Below are 17,935 nucleotides of genomic sequence, written 5' to 3' on the forward strand. Positions count from 1 at the left end.
GGTGAATAGTCCTATTAGTTGGATCATATCTTGAAAACTATAGCAGTTTATTTAATTAATTAATTTATTTAGATTTTTTTGATATGGACCATTTTTTAAAGTCTTTATTAAATTTTTTACAACACTGCTTGTAAAAAAATTGTTTGTTTTTTGGTCATGAGGTATGCTTAGCTCTCTAACCCAGGATCAAACTGCACCTTCTGCATTGGAAGGTAAAGTCCTAACCACTGGGCCATCAGGGAGGTCTCATGCTTTATTTTAGTATTTTTAAAAATTATTTATCTATTTTACTTTTTGGTTGCACTAGGTCTTCATTCGGAGAAGGCAATGGCACCCCACTCCAGTACTCTTGCCTGGAAAATCCCATGGATGGAGGAGCCTGGTGGGCTGCAGTCCATGGGGTCGCTAAGAGTCAGACACGACTGAGCGGCTTCACTTTCACTTTTCACTTTCCTGCATTGGAGAAGGAAATGGCAACCCACTCCAGTGTTCTTGCCTGGAGAATCCCAGGGACGGGGGAGCCTGGTGGGTTGCCGTGTATGGGGTCGCACAGAGTCGAACACGACTGAAGTGACTTAGTAGTAGTAGTAGTAGGTCTTCATTGCTGCAGGAGGGCTTTCTCTTCATTGAGGTCCACAGGCTTCTCACTGAGGTTGTTTCTCTTGAGGAGCACAGGCTCTAGGGCATGCAGGCTTCAGTAGTTACAGCACGTAGGCTCAGGATTTGCAGCTTGCAGGCTCTAGAGTGCAGACTCCGTGGTTGTGGTACATGGGTTCCATTGCTACTTGGCATGTGTAATCTTCTCAGATCACAGATCGAACCTGTGTCCCCTGCATTGGCCGGAGGGTTTCTGTCCACTGTACCAACAGGGAAGACTCCACTCTTTATTTTAAATATTAGTGATTTAGTAGATATTAGTGGAGAATATTTATAATGAAGCCAGGTTCCATCCTGGGTTGGGAAAGATCCCTCGAAAAGGAAATGGGAACCCACTCCAGTATTCTTGCCTGGAGAATTGCATGGATGGAGGATCCTGTCGGGCTACAGTCCATGGGGTCACAAAACGAGTCAGACATGACTGAGAGTCTAACACACATACAATGACCAAAAAATGATCCCTTTAAGAAAGTATAAGAAACACATTTACAGATGGTGGAAGGGCTAGAGAAGCCAGTTTAGTTAGATTGATCTTACTATTTTATGGGAGTTATTTCATGGTAAAATATTTGTTTTAAAACATCAAATTAATATGCCATGAAGGAATTTAAGGGAGTAACATTTTTTAGTGAGTTTCCATAGTGGCAGATACAGAGCTGTGGCACATACATCATTAGAATGTTCTTCCAGAGGTGGAACTATGAAAGAATTTCTCGTAAAAGGAAGTGAGAAATGTTGGGGTGGATTTTTCTTTCTAAGACTGTGTTCATAAGTGATTAAAGTGACAGCTTTTTAAAAACTCAGTAAAGAACTAGATGTATGAGTAAATAGGAGAAAGGAGCTGAATGAACATGTTTGTACAAAAATGGGCAACCCATTTTAATTCCATGAAATGAATACTAACTACTGTTTAAAGTAAATCTTGATATCATTAACAGATATGCTGTCCTTAAACAGATTCCTTAGAATTAGATTCATGCAGATAAACTCAGAACAATCTGAGTTCACACTTAAATCCCTTTTTCCTTTTGTGGGCAAAGCCCCACTGTCTGTCTGATTAGCAGTGCCCATGTTCAAAAAGCTGTGTACCTCGCATGAGGTGGGTCCCCAGTGCCACAGTCCAGCTTGCTCCTGAATGGACTGCCACTCGGCCACCAAGAGTGACCCTTGGCAGCTCCAGCTCCAGGCCAGGACAGATTTTCTTCTACTATGATTCTGTGTCTCATAACAATGCGCCCATCTTCTCTCTTTTGTTTAGATAACTCAAGTTTTCACTCCACACCAGTGATTCTCAACCAGAGGTGATTTTTGCCCCCAGTGGACATTTGGCAGTGTTTGGGTAGTTTGCTTTCTCTTCCTCTCTCCTCCTCCTCCTCCTTTTTTCTCCTTTTTTGAAGCCCAACAGAGATTGGGCCATCCCTTTATTTTGCCAAGGAAAGATCTTAAAAACAGCATATATCAGTCACGCCACAAACTTCCCATCATTTTGTGAAAAAAAGGATATTTTAATATCCCAAGTGAGAGAATAATCCCAAAATAAAGATCCATCTTCTCCAGTCACTATTTTTCTCACTTAGCCATGAACTGGTGAGAATTTCATCACGGCTCAGCATGAGTTTATAGGCAACTGCTCAGGACTGTTTGATGTATACAGTGCGTAAAGCACTGCCTACTGTCCCCTTATACATGATAGGCAACTGGAAAATGGTGATAAATACTATTACTAACTATATCTTAGAGGTTACAATGCATAAAATTTGAGTCCTTCCTACCATTTTAAAAAATTATAACATCTTTGAACAAGTGAATGGGTAGCTGGCTATTCTTTTCTGTCAATTAAATTTTCTCTGGTGGAGACATTTCTGTAAAGTTTGTGAATCATATTTGTAGTAGATTATACCAAGATTCAAGTTCAGTTAAACTGTTTGTCTCTCTGCTTTATAGAGCAAATCATTAGGTTAGTGAGAAGTAACTTTTCTAATGTGTATCTTTCTTACTAGGTGTTAATACCTCACCAACCTGCTGCATTCTTTTCTGTTTTCTCCATATTGTATTGGGTTGTTTACTCGCACCCCTGATGACCGGATTCTTTAAAATGCAGTAGGTGGTGTTCATTCATCCAGTCAAGGAATGTTTATTGAGTGTCTGCTATGTGTCAGGCCCCGCGCTTGGCACTGGGCATGCACAGGGAGCAAAATAAAAACCCAGCCTTCCAGGAGCTTTTATTCTGGCACTAGGGTCCTGGTTGGAGGGGGTACAGAAGGGATAGATACACAATAAAACAAAGAAATAAGTACTCTATCAATTGATGCTATGAAGAAAAGGCTTGCTGCGTTGGGGTGCATTTTAAACACCACAGCTAGAAAAGGCCTCTGATATGTGACGTGTGTAGTGGCTGGAAGAATTTTAGTATTAGTGAAGTAAGTTAATGCTTTATTTTTTTTTGCTTATAAAGTTAATTCTGTGATAAAGAGTCTATTTTATACTTTTCTTTGAAAGAGGAGAAAATGCAAATATCAGATAATAGCAATTAGAGAAATAGTCATATATTTATAGCACTATCTCCTCAAAGTACAAAGCAAAAAGAAGCAAATAAAAAGGACTGATGGTTGTTTTGGACTTTATACCAAGAATTGAACCAGCTTTTTTTAGAATACCTATTACTGCTTCTCATCCATGGCAGCTTGGGTATCAATCCAGGAAGCATCTTTAAAGGTGTTATTTATTAATATTGGGAAAAGTAAGTCTCATCTGTGGGACCCAAGAAGCTCAAAGAAAAGTACTGAGCACTCAAAGGTGGTTTATTTAGGAATACCTGTTTATTTCCTGGTAAATGTTCCTGAATTTTAAATGCTTCTGAACACAGCCCTATAGAATGAATTCCTTAACATAATTCCAAAGTCATGAAAGATTATTGAATTTTCTGCTTTTAGCTAAATGTTCAGCTTTTGAGGCTGCAATTGGTAACATCCTTTTAAATAAGTTCTGCGCTTCCAAGATTATTCTTTCCAATTACACACCACCAGAGGATTGGAGGAGACATCGAGTTTGATCTAAGGTTGTTTGTTACCATTCATGCCCCTTGGGAATTTCTGTAGTTCTGAAATACATTCATCTCTGACAGGGAGCAGGCCTAGTGGGGTATTGGGCTGCTTTGTCTGCTAGCAGATGAGCTTGGTGGTTGATTTGATTGTACTAAGTGAGCCTCTTCAGCCTTGATTCTCAGCATTGGCTGAGAATGATTAGTATCACCTGGGAAGGAGCTTTAATGATATTACTGATGCTCGGGACCCACTGCCAGAAGCTTTGATTTAATTGGTACAGAGGGCAGCCTGGGCAATCAGGAGTTTTTAAAACCTCCTCAGGTAATTCCAATATGCAGCTAAACTTAAAAACCACTGCCTTTAGCGCAGTTCTTCTCTAAATGTAATGTCCATATCAGTCATCAGTCTGTTTTAAAATGTAGATTCTAATTCAGTAAAGTCTGAGGTAGAGACCAATGATGTCTAAATAAGACTGTAGAGCCAGGGTTAGCAGACTATGGCCTATAGGCCAAATCTGACCCAAGGCCTCTTTTTGTACAGCCTTATGGCTTTTTACAGGAAAAATTTGCTAATCTCTGCTCTAGAAGACAGACCCTTGATAAACCTCCTTACAACCATTGAAAATTCCTTCTCAGCATTATCTTATTTTATGGCACGCCATAAGTGGCATTGCTCACTTTATGGCACTTCTTTCTCTGTACTTGGTAATTTGTTTTTATATAAAAGTAATGGCATAACAAATTCTTTAAGAAGATGGGAATATCAGACCATCTTACCTGTCTCCTGAGAAACTTGCATACAGATCAGGGAGCAACAGTTAGAATCCTGTATGGAACAACGGATTGAGAAAGGAGTACAACAGAGGTGTTTATTGTCACTCTGTTTATTTAACTTACATGCAGAACACATCATTCGAAATGCTGGGTTGGATGAGTTACAAGCTAGAATCAAGATTGCCGGGAGAGATACCAACAACTTCAGATATACAGATACTATTCTAATGGCACAAAGTGAAGAGGAAGTAAAGAACCCTTTGATGAGGGTGAAGGGGGAGAGTGAAAAAGCCCACTTAAAACTCAGTATTAAAACTAAGATCATGGCATCCAGTCCCATCACTTCATGGCAAACAGAAGGGGAAAAGGTGGAAGCAGTGACAGATTTCCTCTTCTTGGGCTCTGAAATCACTGTGGATGGTGACTGCAGCCATGAAATTAGAATACGATTGCTTCTTGGCAGGAAAACTATGACAAACCTAGACAGTGTGTTGAAAAGCAAAGACATCACTGCCAGCCAAGGTCCATATAGTCAAGACTATGAGCTAGCCGATAGTCATGTACGGATGTGAGAGGTGGATCATAAAGAAGGCTGAGTGCTGAAGAATTAATGCTTTAAAACTGTGGTGCTGGAGAAAACTCTTGAGAGTCCCTTGGAAAGCTAATAGATCAAAGCAGTTAATCTTAAGGGAAATCAACCCTGAATACTCTTTGGAAGGACTGATGCTGAAGCTGAAGCTCCAATACTTTGGCCACCTGATGCAAACAGCTGGCACATTAGAAAAGACCCTGATGCTGGGAAAGACTGAAGGCAGAAGGAGAACAGGGCAAGAGAGGATAAGATGGTTGGATGGCATCACCCATTCAATGGACATGAACTTGGGCAAACTCCAGGAGATGGTGAGGGACAGGGAAGCCTGGTGTGCTGCAGTCCATGTGGTCTTAAAGAGTCGGACATGACTTGGCAGCTGAACAACAACAACAAAATGGCACAACTAGTAGAATTTGAAGCTCATGGGTTTTGGGTCATGGAAAGAAAGAAAGAAAGTGAAGTCACTCTGTCGTGTCCGACTCTTTGCAACCCCATGGACTGTATAGCCTACTACGCTCCTCCATCCAAGGGATTTTCCAGGCAAGAGTACTGGAGTGGTTTGCCATTTCCTTCTCCAGAGGATCTTCCGGACCCAGTGATCAAACCTGGGTCTCTGGCATTGTAGGCAGACGCTTTACTGTCTGAACATGGAATTGGCTACAGATAGAAGTATTAGTATTTTAAAAGAAATTTCTGCCCTCTAATTACATTTAAAAAAAAATTCTTAAGTGACTTTATTATAGCACCAAAAAGATACATTTTCCTTGAATCACAATTTTTGGTTTTAAATAAGGATTTTCTGGGCAGAACCACTGAGGATTCCTCTTTAGAAACAGAAAAGTTCTCTGCCTAGATTTGTCACACACAACCTGACTGATAATGGTTGATATATATATTTTTGACTCATTGGAAAAATTCCTGATGCTGGGAAAGATTGAGAGCAGAAGGAGAAGATGGTGTCAGAGGATAAGATGGCTGGATAGCATCACCAGTTCAATGGACATGAACTTGGGCAAACTTCAGGAGATGGTGAGGGGCAGGGAGGCCTGGCGTATTGCAGTCCATGGGGTTGCAGAGTCAGACTGAACTGGGCTCTTGGACAACAACAACGCATATATTTTGGCTGAGCTATGCAGCTTATGGAGTCTCAGCCAGGGACTGAAGCTGCACCCTTGGCAGTGAAAGTATGGAGTCCTAACCACTGGTCTGCCTTGGAATTCCCTAAGTATTGGTTTCAAGCGAAGTGCTGGATGAATGAATTTTTGTGCTTCAGGGATCCATTCCCTATGGGTAAACAGGAGGCAGTGCGACTTTAAAATCAGAAAAATTGAGCAACTGATATTACTTAGGTCCACATCTTCAGTTCACAGATGAGGATCTCAGACTCCAGAAAATGCAAGTCAGGGCCTGAGTGCCATAGCAAGATAATGGTAGAAGTGGATCTGGAACTTATTCTTCTGATTTGGTTCCTGGTTCATACTTTTTCTATGATATCATATTCAAAATCCAATATTGTGACTGAAATGCTTGACAGTATATAAAACTATCACGGGGATTCCTTTGTGGCTCTGTGGTAAGGAATTCGCCTGCCAGTGCAGGAGACAGGTTCAATCCCTGATCTGGGAAGGATCTCACATGCTGCGGAGCAACTGAGTCTGTGTGCCACAACTACTGAGCCTGCACTTAGAACCTGGGAACCAAAACTACTGAAGCCCGCATGCCTTAGAGTCCATGCTCCACCAGAGAAGCTGCCACAGTGAGAAGCCCTCACCCCACAAGTAGAGAATAGTCGCCACTCATGCCAACTAAAGAAAAGCCCGTGCAGCAGTGAAGACCCAGTACAGCCAAAAATAAATAAAATTATATATATGAAGAAGCAAAACTATCACAGATCTTCCTATTTCTTTACTCACAGTGTTCATGTTTTCCTTTAAAACCTTGAGGATATTTATAATAGCTATTTCAAGTTCTTGTCTGCTCATTCCATCATCTCTGTCCTTTCAAGATCTAGTTCTACTGATTGATTTTTCTTCTGGATATAGGTTACATTTTTCTACTTCTCAAGTCTAGTTAAGTTCTACTAGCTGCTTGGACTTCATGATATTATGTAGTTGACATCATTTTTTTTTTTTTTTGCAGTCTTTAAAAAGTATTGAAGTTCATTTTGGCAGACAGTTAAGTTACTTGCTCATCAGCTTGCTGTTTTTCAGGCTTGTTTTTAGGTTCGTTAGGGAGATTCTGGTGTAGCCTTTACTCAGTCCTTAGTTTAGCTTATTACCAAGATGTGGCCTTACTGGATCACTACTGAAAGGTCAGCAAGTTTTCTTCCTTATGGCTGCCAGAACATGGCAGTCTTCCAGCCCTGTGCAAGGTTTTGGACTTGTTCAGCTCAACTTCCCTGGCTTTGCCTGGCTCTATGGAGTTTCACCATAAATGTGCACAACTTAGTGCTCAGTTATTGTTGTTCAGCTGCTCAGTCTTGTCTGACTCTTTGTGATGCCATGGACAGCAGCACACCAGGCTCCCGTGTTCTTCACTGTCTCCCGGAGTTTGCTCAAACTCCTGTCCATTGAGTTGGTGATGCCATCCAACAATCTCATCCTCTGATGCCCCTTCCCCTCCTGCCCTCAATCTTTCCCAGAATCAGGGTCTTTCCCAATGAGTCGGCTCTTCATATCAGGTGGGCAAACTATTGGAGCTTCAGCTTCAGTATCAATCTTTCCAATGAATATTCAGGGTTGATTTCCTTTAGGATTGACTGGATTGATCTTTTGCTGTCCAAAGGACTCTTGAGAGTCTTCTTGAGCACCACAATTCAAAAGTATCAATTCTTCGGTGCTCAGCTTTCATTATGGTCCAACTCTCACCTCTATACATGACTACTGAAAAAACTGTATCTTTGACTATATAGACCTTTGTCGGCAAAGTGTTGTCTCTGCTTTTTAATACAGTGTTTAGGATTATCATAAGGGCTTCCCTGGTGACTCAGACAGTAAAGCGTCTGCCTGCAATGCAGCAGACCCAGGTTCAATCCTTGGGTTGGGAAGATCCTCTGGAAAAGGAAATGTCAGCCCACTCCAGTATTCTTGCCTGAAAAATGCCATGGATGGAGGAGCCTGGTAGGCTACAATCCATGGCGTTGCAAAGAGTCAGATACAACTGAGCAACTTCATTTTCACTTTCATTTAGGATTGTCATACCTTTTCTCCCAAAGAGCAAATGTCTTTTAATTTCATGGCTGTAGTTACTGTCCACAGTAATTTTGAAGCCCAAGAAAATAAAATATGCCCTTGTTTCCACTTTTTCCCTATATATTTGTCATGAACAGATGGGACTGGATGCCGTGATCTTAGTTTTTTGAATGTTGAGTTTTAAGCCAACTTTTTCACTCTCCTCTTTCACCTTCATCAAGAGACTCTTTAGTTTCTCTTAACTTTCTGCCATTAGAGTGATATCATCTGAATATCTGAGACTGTTGATATTTCTCCCAGCAATCTTGATTCTAGCTAAAGATTCACCCCAGCCCAGAATTTCTCATGATGTACTCTGCATATAAGTTAAATAAACAGGGTGCAAAATACAGCCTTGACATACTCCTTTCCCAATTTTGAACCAGTCCAGTGTTCCATGTCCAGTTCTAACTGTTGCTTCTTGACCTGCATACAGATTTCTCAGGAGGCAGATAAGGTGATCTGGTATTCCCATCTCTAAGAATTTTCCACAGTTTGTTGTGATCCACACAGTCAAAGGCTTTAATGTAGTCATAAAGCAGAAGTAGATGTTTTTCTGGAATTCCCTTGCTTTTTCTATGAGCCAATGGATGTTGGCAATTTGATCTCTGGTTCCTCTGCCTTTTCTAAATCCAGCTTGTACATCTGGAAGGTCTTGGTTCACATACTTTTGAAGCCTAGCTTGAAGGATTTTGAGCGTTACTTTGCTAGCATGTGAAATGAATGCAATTGTATGGTAGTTTGAACATTCTTTGGCATTGCCCTTCTTTAGGATTGGAATGAAAACTGCCCTTTTCCAGTTCTGTGGCCACTGCTGAGTTTTCCAAATTTGCTGACATATTGAGTACAGCACTTACACAGCATCCTCTTTTAGGATTTGAAATAGCTCAACTGGAATTCCATCACCTCCTGATGTTTCCTAAGGCCCACTTGACTTCACACTCCAGGATGTCTGGCTCTAGGTGAGTGATCACACCATTCTGGTTATCCAGGTCATTAAGATCTTTTTTGCATAGTTCTTCTGTGCATTTTTGTCACCTCTTCTTAATATCTTCTGCTTCTGTTAGGTCCATACCATTTCTGTCCTTCATCATGCCCATCTTTGCATGAAATGTTCCCTTGGTATCTCTGATTTTCTTGAAGAGATCTCTAGTCTTTTCCATTCTATTGTTTTCCTCTATTTCTTTGCATTGTTCATTTAAAGAGGCCTTCTTATCTCTCCTTGCTATTCTCTGGAACTCTGCATTCAGTTGGGTATACCTTTCCCTTTCTCCTCCGCCTTTTGCTTCTCTTCTTTTCTCAGCTATTTTTAAGGCCTCCTCAGACAACCACTTGGCCTTTTTGCATTTCTTTTTCTTGGGATGGTTTTGGTCACTGCCTCCTGTACAGTGTTATAAACCTCTGTCCATCGTTCTTCAAGCACTCTTGTCTGCCAGATCTAATCCCTTGAATCTATTCATCAACTCCAATATATAAATATAAGGGATTCGAATTAGGTCTTACCTGAATAGCCTAGTGATTTTCCCTCCTTTTTTAACATAAGCCTGAATTTTTCAATAAGGAGTTCATGATCTGAGCCACAGTCAGCTCCCAGTCTTGTTTTTCTGACTGTATAGAACTTCTCCATCTTTGGGTACAAAGAATATAATCAATCGAATTTCAGTATTGACCCTGTGATGTCCATGTGTAGCATCGTCTCTTGTGTTGTTGGAAGTGGGTTTTTGCTATGACCAGTGTATTCTCTTGACAAAACTCTGTTATCCTTTGCCCTGCCTCATTTTGTACTCCAAGGCCAAACTTGCCTGTTACTCCAGGTATCTCTTGACTTCCTACTTTTGCATTCCAGTCCCCTATGATGAAAAGAACATCTTTTGTTTGTTTGTTAGTTCTACAAGGTCTTATAGGTCTTCATAGAACTATTTGACTCTTCAGCTTCTTCAGCATTAGTGGTTGGGACAAAAATTGTGAATTACTGTGATGTCAAATGGTTTGCCTTCAAAATGAATCAAGATCATGTGTTCAGTAAAAGATGCAAAAAGAATACCTGTTCCAGTCTCTGGAGCTCTTTCCCTGTGTAGCTCCCTCCTCTCTAGGACTTAGCTTCACAAATTCCAAGTACTTTATACTCGTATCTGTCTCCTTAGTGGGCTCTGCTTAGATCCCACTCCTGCACTGTGATCCAGAAAATGCCTCCAGGTAGGAAACTGAGGCAGTCCTAGCACATCTTGTTTTGTTTTCCTTTTCTCAGGGATCCTATACCACTTGTGTCCAGTATTTGAAAAGAGTTGTTCCATACATTTTGTCCTATTTTCTGGTTATTTACAGCAGAAGGGCAAGTCTGGTACCAGATAGTGTATCATTGCCAGAGGTTTTTTTGTTCAGTTGCTCAGTCTTGTCTGACTCTTTGCAACCCCATCCTTCACTATCTCCTAGAGTTGACTCAAACTCATGTCCATTGAGTCAATGATGCCATCCAACCATTGCATCCTCTGTTGTCCCCTTCTCCTCCTGCCCTCAATCATTCCCAGAATCAGGGTCTTTTCCAGTGAGTTGGCTCTTTGCATAAGGTGGCCAAAGTATTGAAGCTTCAGCTTCAGCATCTGTCCTTCCAGTGAATATTCAGGGATGATTTTCTTTTGGATTGACTGGTTTGATATCCTTGCAGTCCAAGGGACTCGCAGGAGTCTTCTCCAGCACCAATTTGAGAGCATCAGTTCTTTGGCGCTCAGCCGTTTTTATATCCAACTCTCACATCTGTACATGACTACTGGAAAAACCATAGCTTTGACTATACGGACCTTTGTCAGCAAAGTGATGTCTCTGCATTTTAGTATGCTGTCTAGGTTTGTCTAGCTTTTCTTCGAAGGAGCAAGAGTCTTTTAGTTTCATGGCTTCAGTTACTGCCTGCCGTGATTTCAGAGCCTAAGAAAATAAAGTCTGTCACTGTTTCCACTTTTTCCCCATCTATTTGCCATGAAGTTTTGTGAGAGGTTATTTAGATTTTTTTCTCTACTATTTTTCCATATTAAGTAAAGGCAGAGATCTTGTCCCCACTTTATAGGTTAGATGATACAGAGTTGCCAAGAGTGATTAAGAAGCTTGAGATCACATACTGAATTGGTAGGATGGCAGGGACCCTGGATCATATGACCTTGCCCTGACTTACTAGACTAGATCCCGCCTGTGGACCTAAGCATACCAGTGAGTGTTGGTAGTGGCACACCAGTGAGTATTACTGGTTCCAGTTGGCAGAGACAAAAGCAGTGGAGAGAAGAGAAAACAGAATAAAAAAAGAAAGTGGTAGAAGAATGGGGTAGGAAGAGCTCTATATCTGTGTATCAGAAGAGAAAGTTGGGGCTGCTATAGTAACCCCAAGAGTTGTGTAAGATGTCACTCACTGTCACCCGTAACAATATAGAAATAATAGCTGCTGACCTGAGATGCTTCAACATATTATCTCATTTAATCTTCATTCTCTACCTAAAGAAGACACTATTACTCCTATATTATAGATGAGGAAACTGAGGCTCAAAGGCAAAATTACCTGCCCATAACAATATTGCAGCAATGCTGAGATTTGAACAGGGCACAGCAGACTCTGAAGTTCGTGCTAGTCATCATTATGGTTCACCAGCAGAGGGTACCTTTCCCTGACTCATTTTTGTTGACTTTCCTAGTATTTTTTCCCCTTTCACCTGATTCTGCCCCTGCAGGAATACCATTTATTTTCTTCTTATTTTTAAAACCAACACATGCTAATTGTAGGAGACTTTGAAAATACAGAACATTAGAAGGACAAAAATCATCTGTATACTTACCGTTATCCATTATTTTCAATCTCAAACTTCGGTTTTTCACTGTAATGCTCACCTTTGTAACTGCTTTGTCTTCACCTTGCATCCCTTGGACTGCAAGGATATTTATTGATGAATGTTTATTGATTTTAGGCACCATCAGAACTCTATAGAATATTTAAAACAGCAGTTAATTTGCTAAGAAAGTCACACATTTGTTTTTATGCCTAAAGAGCTACTGGATTCCAGTGGACACACATGGGGGCCTGATAGTCTTTTTCAGTTTCAGGTCTAGGCCTTGTTAACTTTCGTGGCCCTCACGGCTAAGGAGCAATGCAAGGGCACCATGCTGTCCATAGGCACTCAGCTGATACCTTTTGACTATAGACCTTCAGAGATGGAAAGTAAATTCAGTATATTTATTCACCAACTATTCATTGAACAAGCTCTGTGCTAGCTCCTAGGGAGGAATTGTGAGCTAGAAACAGTCTTTCCTGTCTTGGAATTTACCCTTTAGTGATAGAAAACCCATGGAATCCATTTCTGAAACGTCCAGATTAGAAGACATTTTCCCACCATCATATTTTTACCAGTAAACTCAGAATTGTTTGTCACAGGTAGGTTTAAAAAGGAACAGTTGTGGAAGTGCAAGTAAAGTTCATAAAATAAAGATGGGAACATGTTACTTTAGGCTGATGTTAAATGATCTCTTAGCCTTCTGCTATGCTGTCTCACAGGGAAGGTTTTATGTATGTCTCCTTTGGTCTTGTCTTCTTTTCATCTCCGAGTTTGATGTATAAGCTTTAGCCAGGGCCTTTGATTTACAGTGTTCTGAAGAAAGAGACTGGGGATGACAAAGCCAGCCAGGCCATCCCTAAGAGCCTGATATATTGTCCCAAATCAAGCTGTCTGAGAGCCACACAGAAGATTTCTGCAGCCTGCTCAGGGAGAGCCTGCTGGGAGGCAGCACCCTGAAAGCCTCATAAAATAGTGTTTCCCCATCCTACTTTGAAAGGCACAGTTTGCTTGGGTATGGCAGCAATTTGTAATCCTTTGGATCATCTTTTACCATCAGAGTGTAGTCAACCGAGAAAATAAGAAATTATGGGTCCATCAGTTATAGATAAGTTAAATAAAGGGCTTTAAAATTATGTGGAAGTCTGTGACCAATATATTTTTTAAAATTTTAATTGCTTTACAATGTCATGTTAGTTTCTACTGTACAGCAACATGAATCAGCTATAAGTATGCATATATCCTTGCCCTCTTGTGGCTTGCTTTCATTTTTCCCGCATCCCATCCCTCTAGGCCATCACACAGCACTGACCTGAGCTCCCTGTGTAATATAGAAGATTCCCACTGGTTATCTACTTTACGTATGGTAGTGTATATGTCAGCGCTACTCTCTCAATTTATACCCCCAACTCTGTCCCCACCGTTCTGTCCCCAAGTCGTTTCTCTGTGTCTGCATGTGACCAACATTTTTTTAAACTCTAAAACATAGCTTGGTAAAAACTTCATTGTAGCATACTGAGTATTGAGGGAGAGTGAGTTCAGTTACCTCAGTTACCTGAGTTATCACTCAGTTTGGGAGTGATAAAAAATTACCCCCAATATTCCACAGCTTAAAACAACAAACATTCATTATCTCACAGTTTCTGGGGGTCAAAAATCTGGGAGTGGCTTAGCTAGGGGTTTCTGGCTTAAGGGGTCTCATGAGGTTGCAGTCAAGCCTTGACTGGCGCTAGAGGATCTGCTTCCAAGAAGATTCACTCATGTGACTCCTGGCTGGAGTTTTCTGTTCTCCAGGCCCTTCCACAGGGCTGCTGAGTGTCCTCAAGACATGGCAGGTGGCTTCTCCCCAAGTGAGTTGAGAGAGAGAGAGAGGTGGAGTGTGCTCAAAACAGAAGCCATAGTACCTTTCATAATCTAATCTTGTAAGCAACAGACTGTCACTTCTACCATATTCTATGTGTTGCACAAGCCTACCCTGCAACAGCGTGGCAGGAGGCTATTCCAGAATTTCATGAACTCCAGGAGATGGAGACCTTTAGGGGTCATCTTGGAGGCTTGGCTACCATGTCGGCTGTTGATCAGGCAAAATTTCATTTAAAAGTCCATCATGTTGGGCCAGGTGAGTTGATATATACTGCTTCTGTTGCTCATCTTCTTGAGAGACACAGAGTGAAAATCCAGATCTGAGAGGTTGTGAATGTGCATGTGTGTGTCCCTAAATCCCAGCCTTGAGGCCAATTCTGTAGTTTCCTATCATCCATCAGGCGAAAGAGCTGACACTTGAGAGGCACGGATTGATCACTCACAGACTTGGGATTGGATGAACAATCTCAACCTGGGCAAGACCAGGGACCCAGTACAAGGGAAAAACCCCCTCTTGTCTGTCCACTGAAGGGGACACTGATCAGGCTCCAGGTCTGGGGAATCTGAGGAGGGAACCTGTAGTCAGTGGAACATCCTGGGAACACATCAAAGCCATGGTGCCTTTTAGCCCTCATTTTCCACAAAGGGAAAGAAGGATCCAGTGTTAGGCTGCTGGTAAAGCCCTTCCTTTAGTCTCCTCCTTATGAGATCCAGGTCTGGTATTGACCAAGTCACATGCTTGCTCTAGAATTTAAATTCCTTAAATTACAAAGTGGTTGGGCTAGAAGAAAAATTTATCAGCACCTGCCTTCCTTTGAGTTCAGTCACGTTGCAACTGCTGCTTCAGCAGGTATTGACCACTGAAGAGTTACTGGGCATTCAAATGTGAAAGCTACTGGTTTCTAAGTGGCATTTTATTTCCACTCAGAGACTTATAAGTAGCCAGTCTTATGGCATGCAAGTGGAGGTACGTGACAGTACCCTGGTTTCTCCAGTAACAGATAGTCAGAGGGAATCACCAGAGTCCCCCAGACATTCTGAGAAGTGTGCAAATGATGTGCTTATTTGCTTTTCAAAAAAATTATACCCTCCATCCATATTTTCCCACTGAGAATATTCTTACCACATTTGCTTCATCATTCTCTCTGTTTCCATTCAATGCTGCTTTTCAGAAGGGTTGTTCTTGTTATAAGGGTAATAAGTTAACATTGTAAAATACAGACAAACTTAGAGAAGAATGCTTAGAACAAACTCTAGGATGAAAAGGGTGGGAAGAAGTTGGGATGGTCTTCAAGCACATCTAATGACTTACTTTCTTATAACTGTTCACATCACTTAACTCTGGTTCCTGGGTACATGAAGGTTTGCTATTTTTGTTTTTGTATGTTTCCTGCTTGCTTGAGTATTTCATGTATTTTTTAAAAAGCAATACTGAGAAGAAACCCCTCTTCTTTTTAAAACCTGGAGATAATCCTTAATCATTGTTACCATTTTTGTGATTTACTTATAGCTTTTTTTCTTTTTAACCAAATAAAAGTCACGCTCTATGTATAATTTTGCATGCAGCTTTTTTTCATTCTGTGCCTAGAAGGTAGAATTACTGCATCAAAAGGCACGCGCCTTTCCAAATTTGTTACATAAGTGCTGCTAACACTCCAAACAACGGTATCAGAAATGTCTGAGAGTGACTGTGTTCCCACATCCTTGCTGACATGGCTGAAAAACAAGAATTCATTGTTCTAATTTGCTTTTCTCTGATTACTAGTAAGGTTTGAGCATCACTCTATTTAATTCTCTTAGACATTTTATTCTCCTGTGGATTATCTGTCCTTATCATTGGATTTTTTTTTAACTGGGTTATTTGCTTTTTGAAAAAATTATACCTTCCATTCATATTCTCCCACTGAGAATATTCTTACCATATTTGCTTCATCATTCTCTCTGTATATTATTTTTTCTGTTAATCATAACAGAACGTTAACAGAGAGTAAGTGTAGACATGATGCTCCTTCACTCATAAATACAGTAGTACAGTGTATATTTCCTAAAAAAGGGACATTCTCATATATAACTACAGTACAGTTATCAGAATCAGAGAAATCAACATTTATACAGAGCTTCACTGTGGATTATTCCACAGACCCGATTCAATTTTTGCAGATGTCTATTTCCTTTAGACATGAGCCTTTTCTGATATCATTTAAATTCAAAAATAAATTTTTAATATCTGAAAAACTTTGAATTATAGAGATATGCTGTAATTTATTAGCTATCTTTGCCAGCTATCAGTAATATTTTTGCTCTTACAGATAATGCCATTGAGCATATCAGTGTCCCATGTGTTTTGTGTTACATCCTCTGACACACATCAGAGATGGCAGCTCTGAGAAGGAACATATTTATGGTGTGTGTCGGGGTAGAACTGGGTCAGCTGTTGTCATCATTGTTGTTGTTCAGTCACCAAGTCATGTCTGACTCTGTGACCCCATGGACTGCAGCACACCAGGCTCCTCTGTCCTGCACTATCTCCTGGAGTTTGCTCAAATTCATGTCATTGAGTCACTGATGCTATCTAACCATCTCATCCTCTGTCGCCCCCTTCTTTGCCTGCCCGCAATCTTCCTAGCATCAGTGTCTTTTCCAATGAGTCGGCTCTTTCCATCAGGTGGCCAAAGCATTGAAGCTTCAGCTTCAGCATCAGTCCTAATGAATATTCAGGATTGATTTCCTTTAGGTTTGGCTGGTTTAATCTTCTTGCTATCCATGTCTCAAGAGTCTTCTCTAGCACCACAATTTGAAAGCATCAATTCTTTGGCGCTCAGCCTTCTTTATGGTCCAACATTTACATACCATACATGACTACTGGAAAAACAATATCCTTGACCATAAGGACCTTTCCCAGCAAAATTATGTCTCTGCTTTTTAATATGCTGTCTAGGTTTGTCATAGCTTTTCTTCCAAGGAGCAAGTGTCTTAATTTCATGGCTGCAGTCACCATCCAGTGATTTTAGAGCCCAAGAAAATAAAATCTGTCACAATTTCCACTTTTTCCCCATCTGCTTGCCATGAAGTGATGGGACTGGATCCTAAAAGATGATGCTGTTAAAGTACTGCACTCAATATGCCAGCAAATTTGGAAAACTCAACAGTGGCCACAGGACTAGAAAAGGTCAGTTTGTATTCCAATCCTAAAGAAAGGCAATGTCAAAGGATGTTCAAACTACTGCAAAATTGCACTCATCTCACATGCTAGCAAAGTAATGCTCAAAACTCTCCAAGCCAGGCTTCAAAAGTTTGTGAACCGTGAACTTCCAGATGTTCAAGCTGGATTTAGAAAAAGCAGAGGAACCAGAGATCAAATTGCCAACATCCTTTGGATCACTGAAAAAGCAAGAGAGTTCCAGAAACACATCTTCTTCTGCTTTATTGACTACCAAAGCCTTTGACTGTGTGGATCACAAGAAGCTGTGCAAAATTCTTAAAGAGGTGGAAATACCAGACCGCCTGATTTGCCTCATAAGAAATCTATATGTAGGTCAAGAAGCAACAGAACTGAACATGGAACAACAGACTGGTTCCAAATCGGGAAAGGAGTACATCAAGGCTGCATATTGTCACCCTGCTTATTTAACTTACATGTGGAGTACAATCATGCAAAATGCCAGGCTGGATGAAGCACAAGCTGGAATCAAGATTGCCAGGAGAAATATCAATAATCTCAGATATGCAGATGACACCACCCTTATGGCAGAAAGTGAAGAACTAAAGAACCTCTTGATGAAAGTGAAAGAGAGAGTGGAAAAGTTGGCTTAAAACTCAACATTCAAAAAAGATCTTGGCATCTGGTCCAATCACTTCATGGGAAATAGATGGGGAAACAAGGAAAGGAAACAGTGACAGACTTTATTTTTTGGGGCTCCAAAATCACTGCAGATAGTGACTGCAGCCATGAAATTAAAAGATGCTT

At 40.8% G+C, this 17,935-nt stretch overlaps 1 protein-coding gene across 5 annotated transcripts in view; it reads left to right on the forward strand.

The window, feature by feature from the left end:
* SHLD1 (shieldin complex subunit 1) overlaps nucleotides 1-17,935 on the forward strand; it is a 116,771-nt gene that overhangs the window by 51,347 nt on the left and 47,489 nt on the right. The window contains exon 3 of one of the 5 annotated variants that reach the window (XM_061436609.1): nucleotides 1,916-1,996. The exons of the other annotated variants lie outside the window; for them this stretch is intronic. Within the exon in view, the coding sequence (XP_061292593.1) occupies nucleotides 1,916-1,962 (47 nt within the window). The 3' untranslated portion in view covers nucleotides 1,963-1,996. The remainder of the gene's footprint in view (nucleotides 1-1,915; nucleotides 1,997-17,935) is intronic. 5 annotated transcript variants of the gene reach the window in all.

Source organism: Bos javanicus, chromosome 13, assembly GCF_032452875.1.
Source record: "Bos javanicus breed banteng chromosome 13, ARS-OSU_banteng_1.0, whole genome shotgun sequence".
Lineage (NCBI taxonomy): Eukaryota > Metazoa > Chordata > Mammalia > Artiodactyla > Bovidae > Bos > Bos javanicus.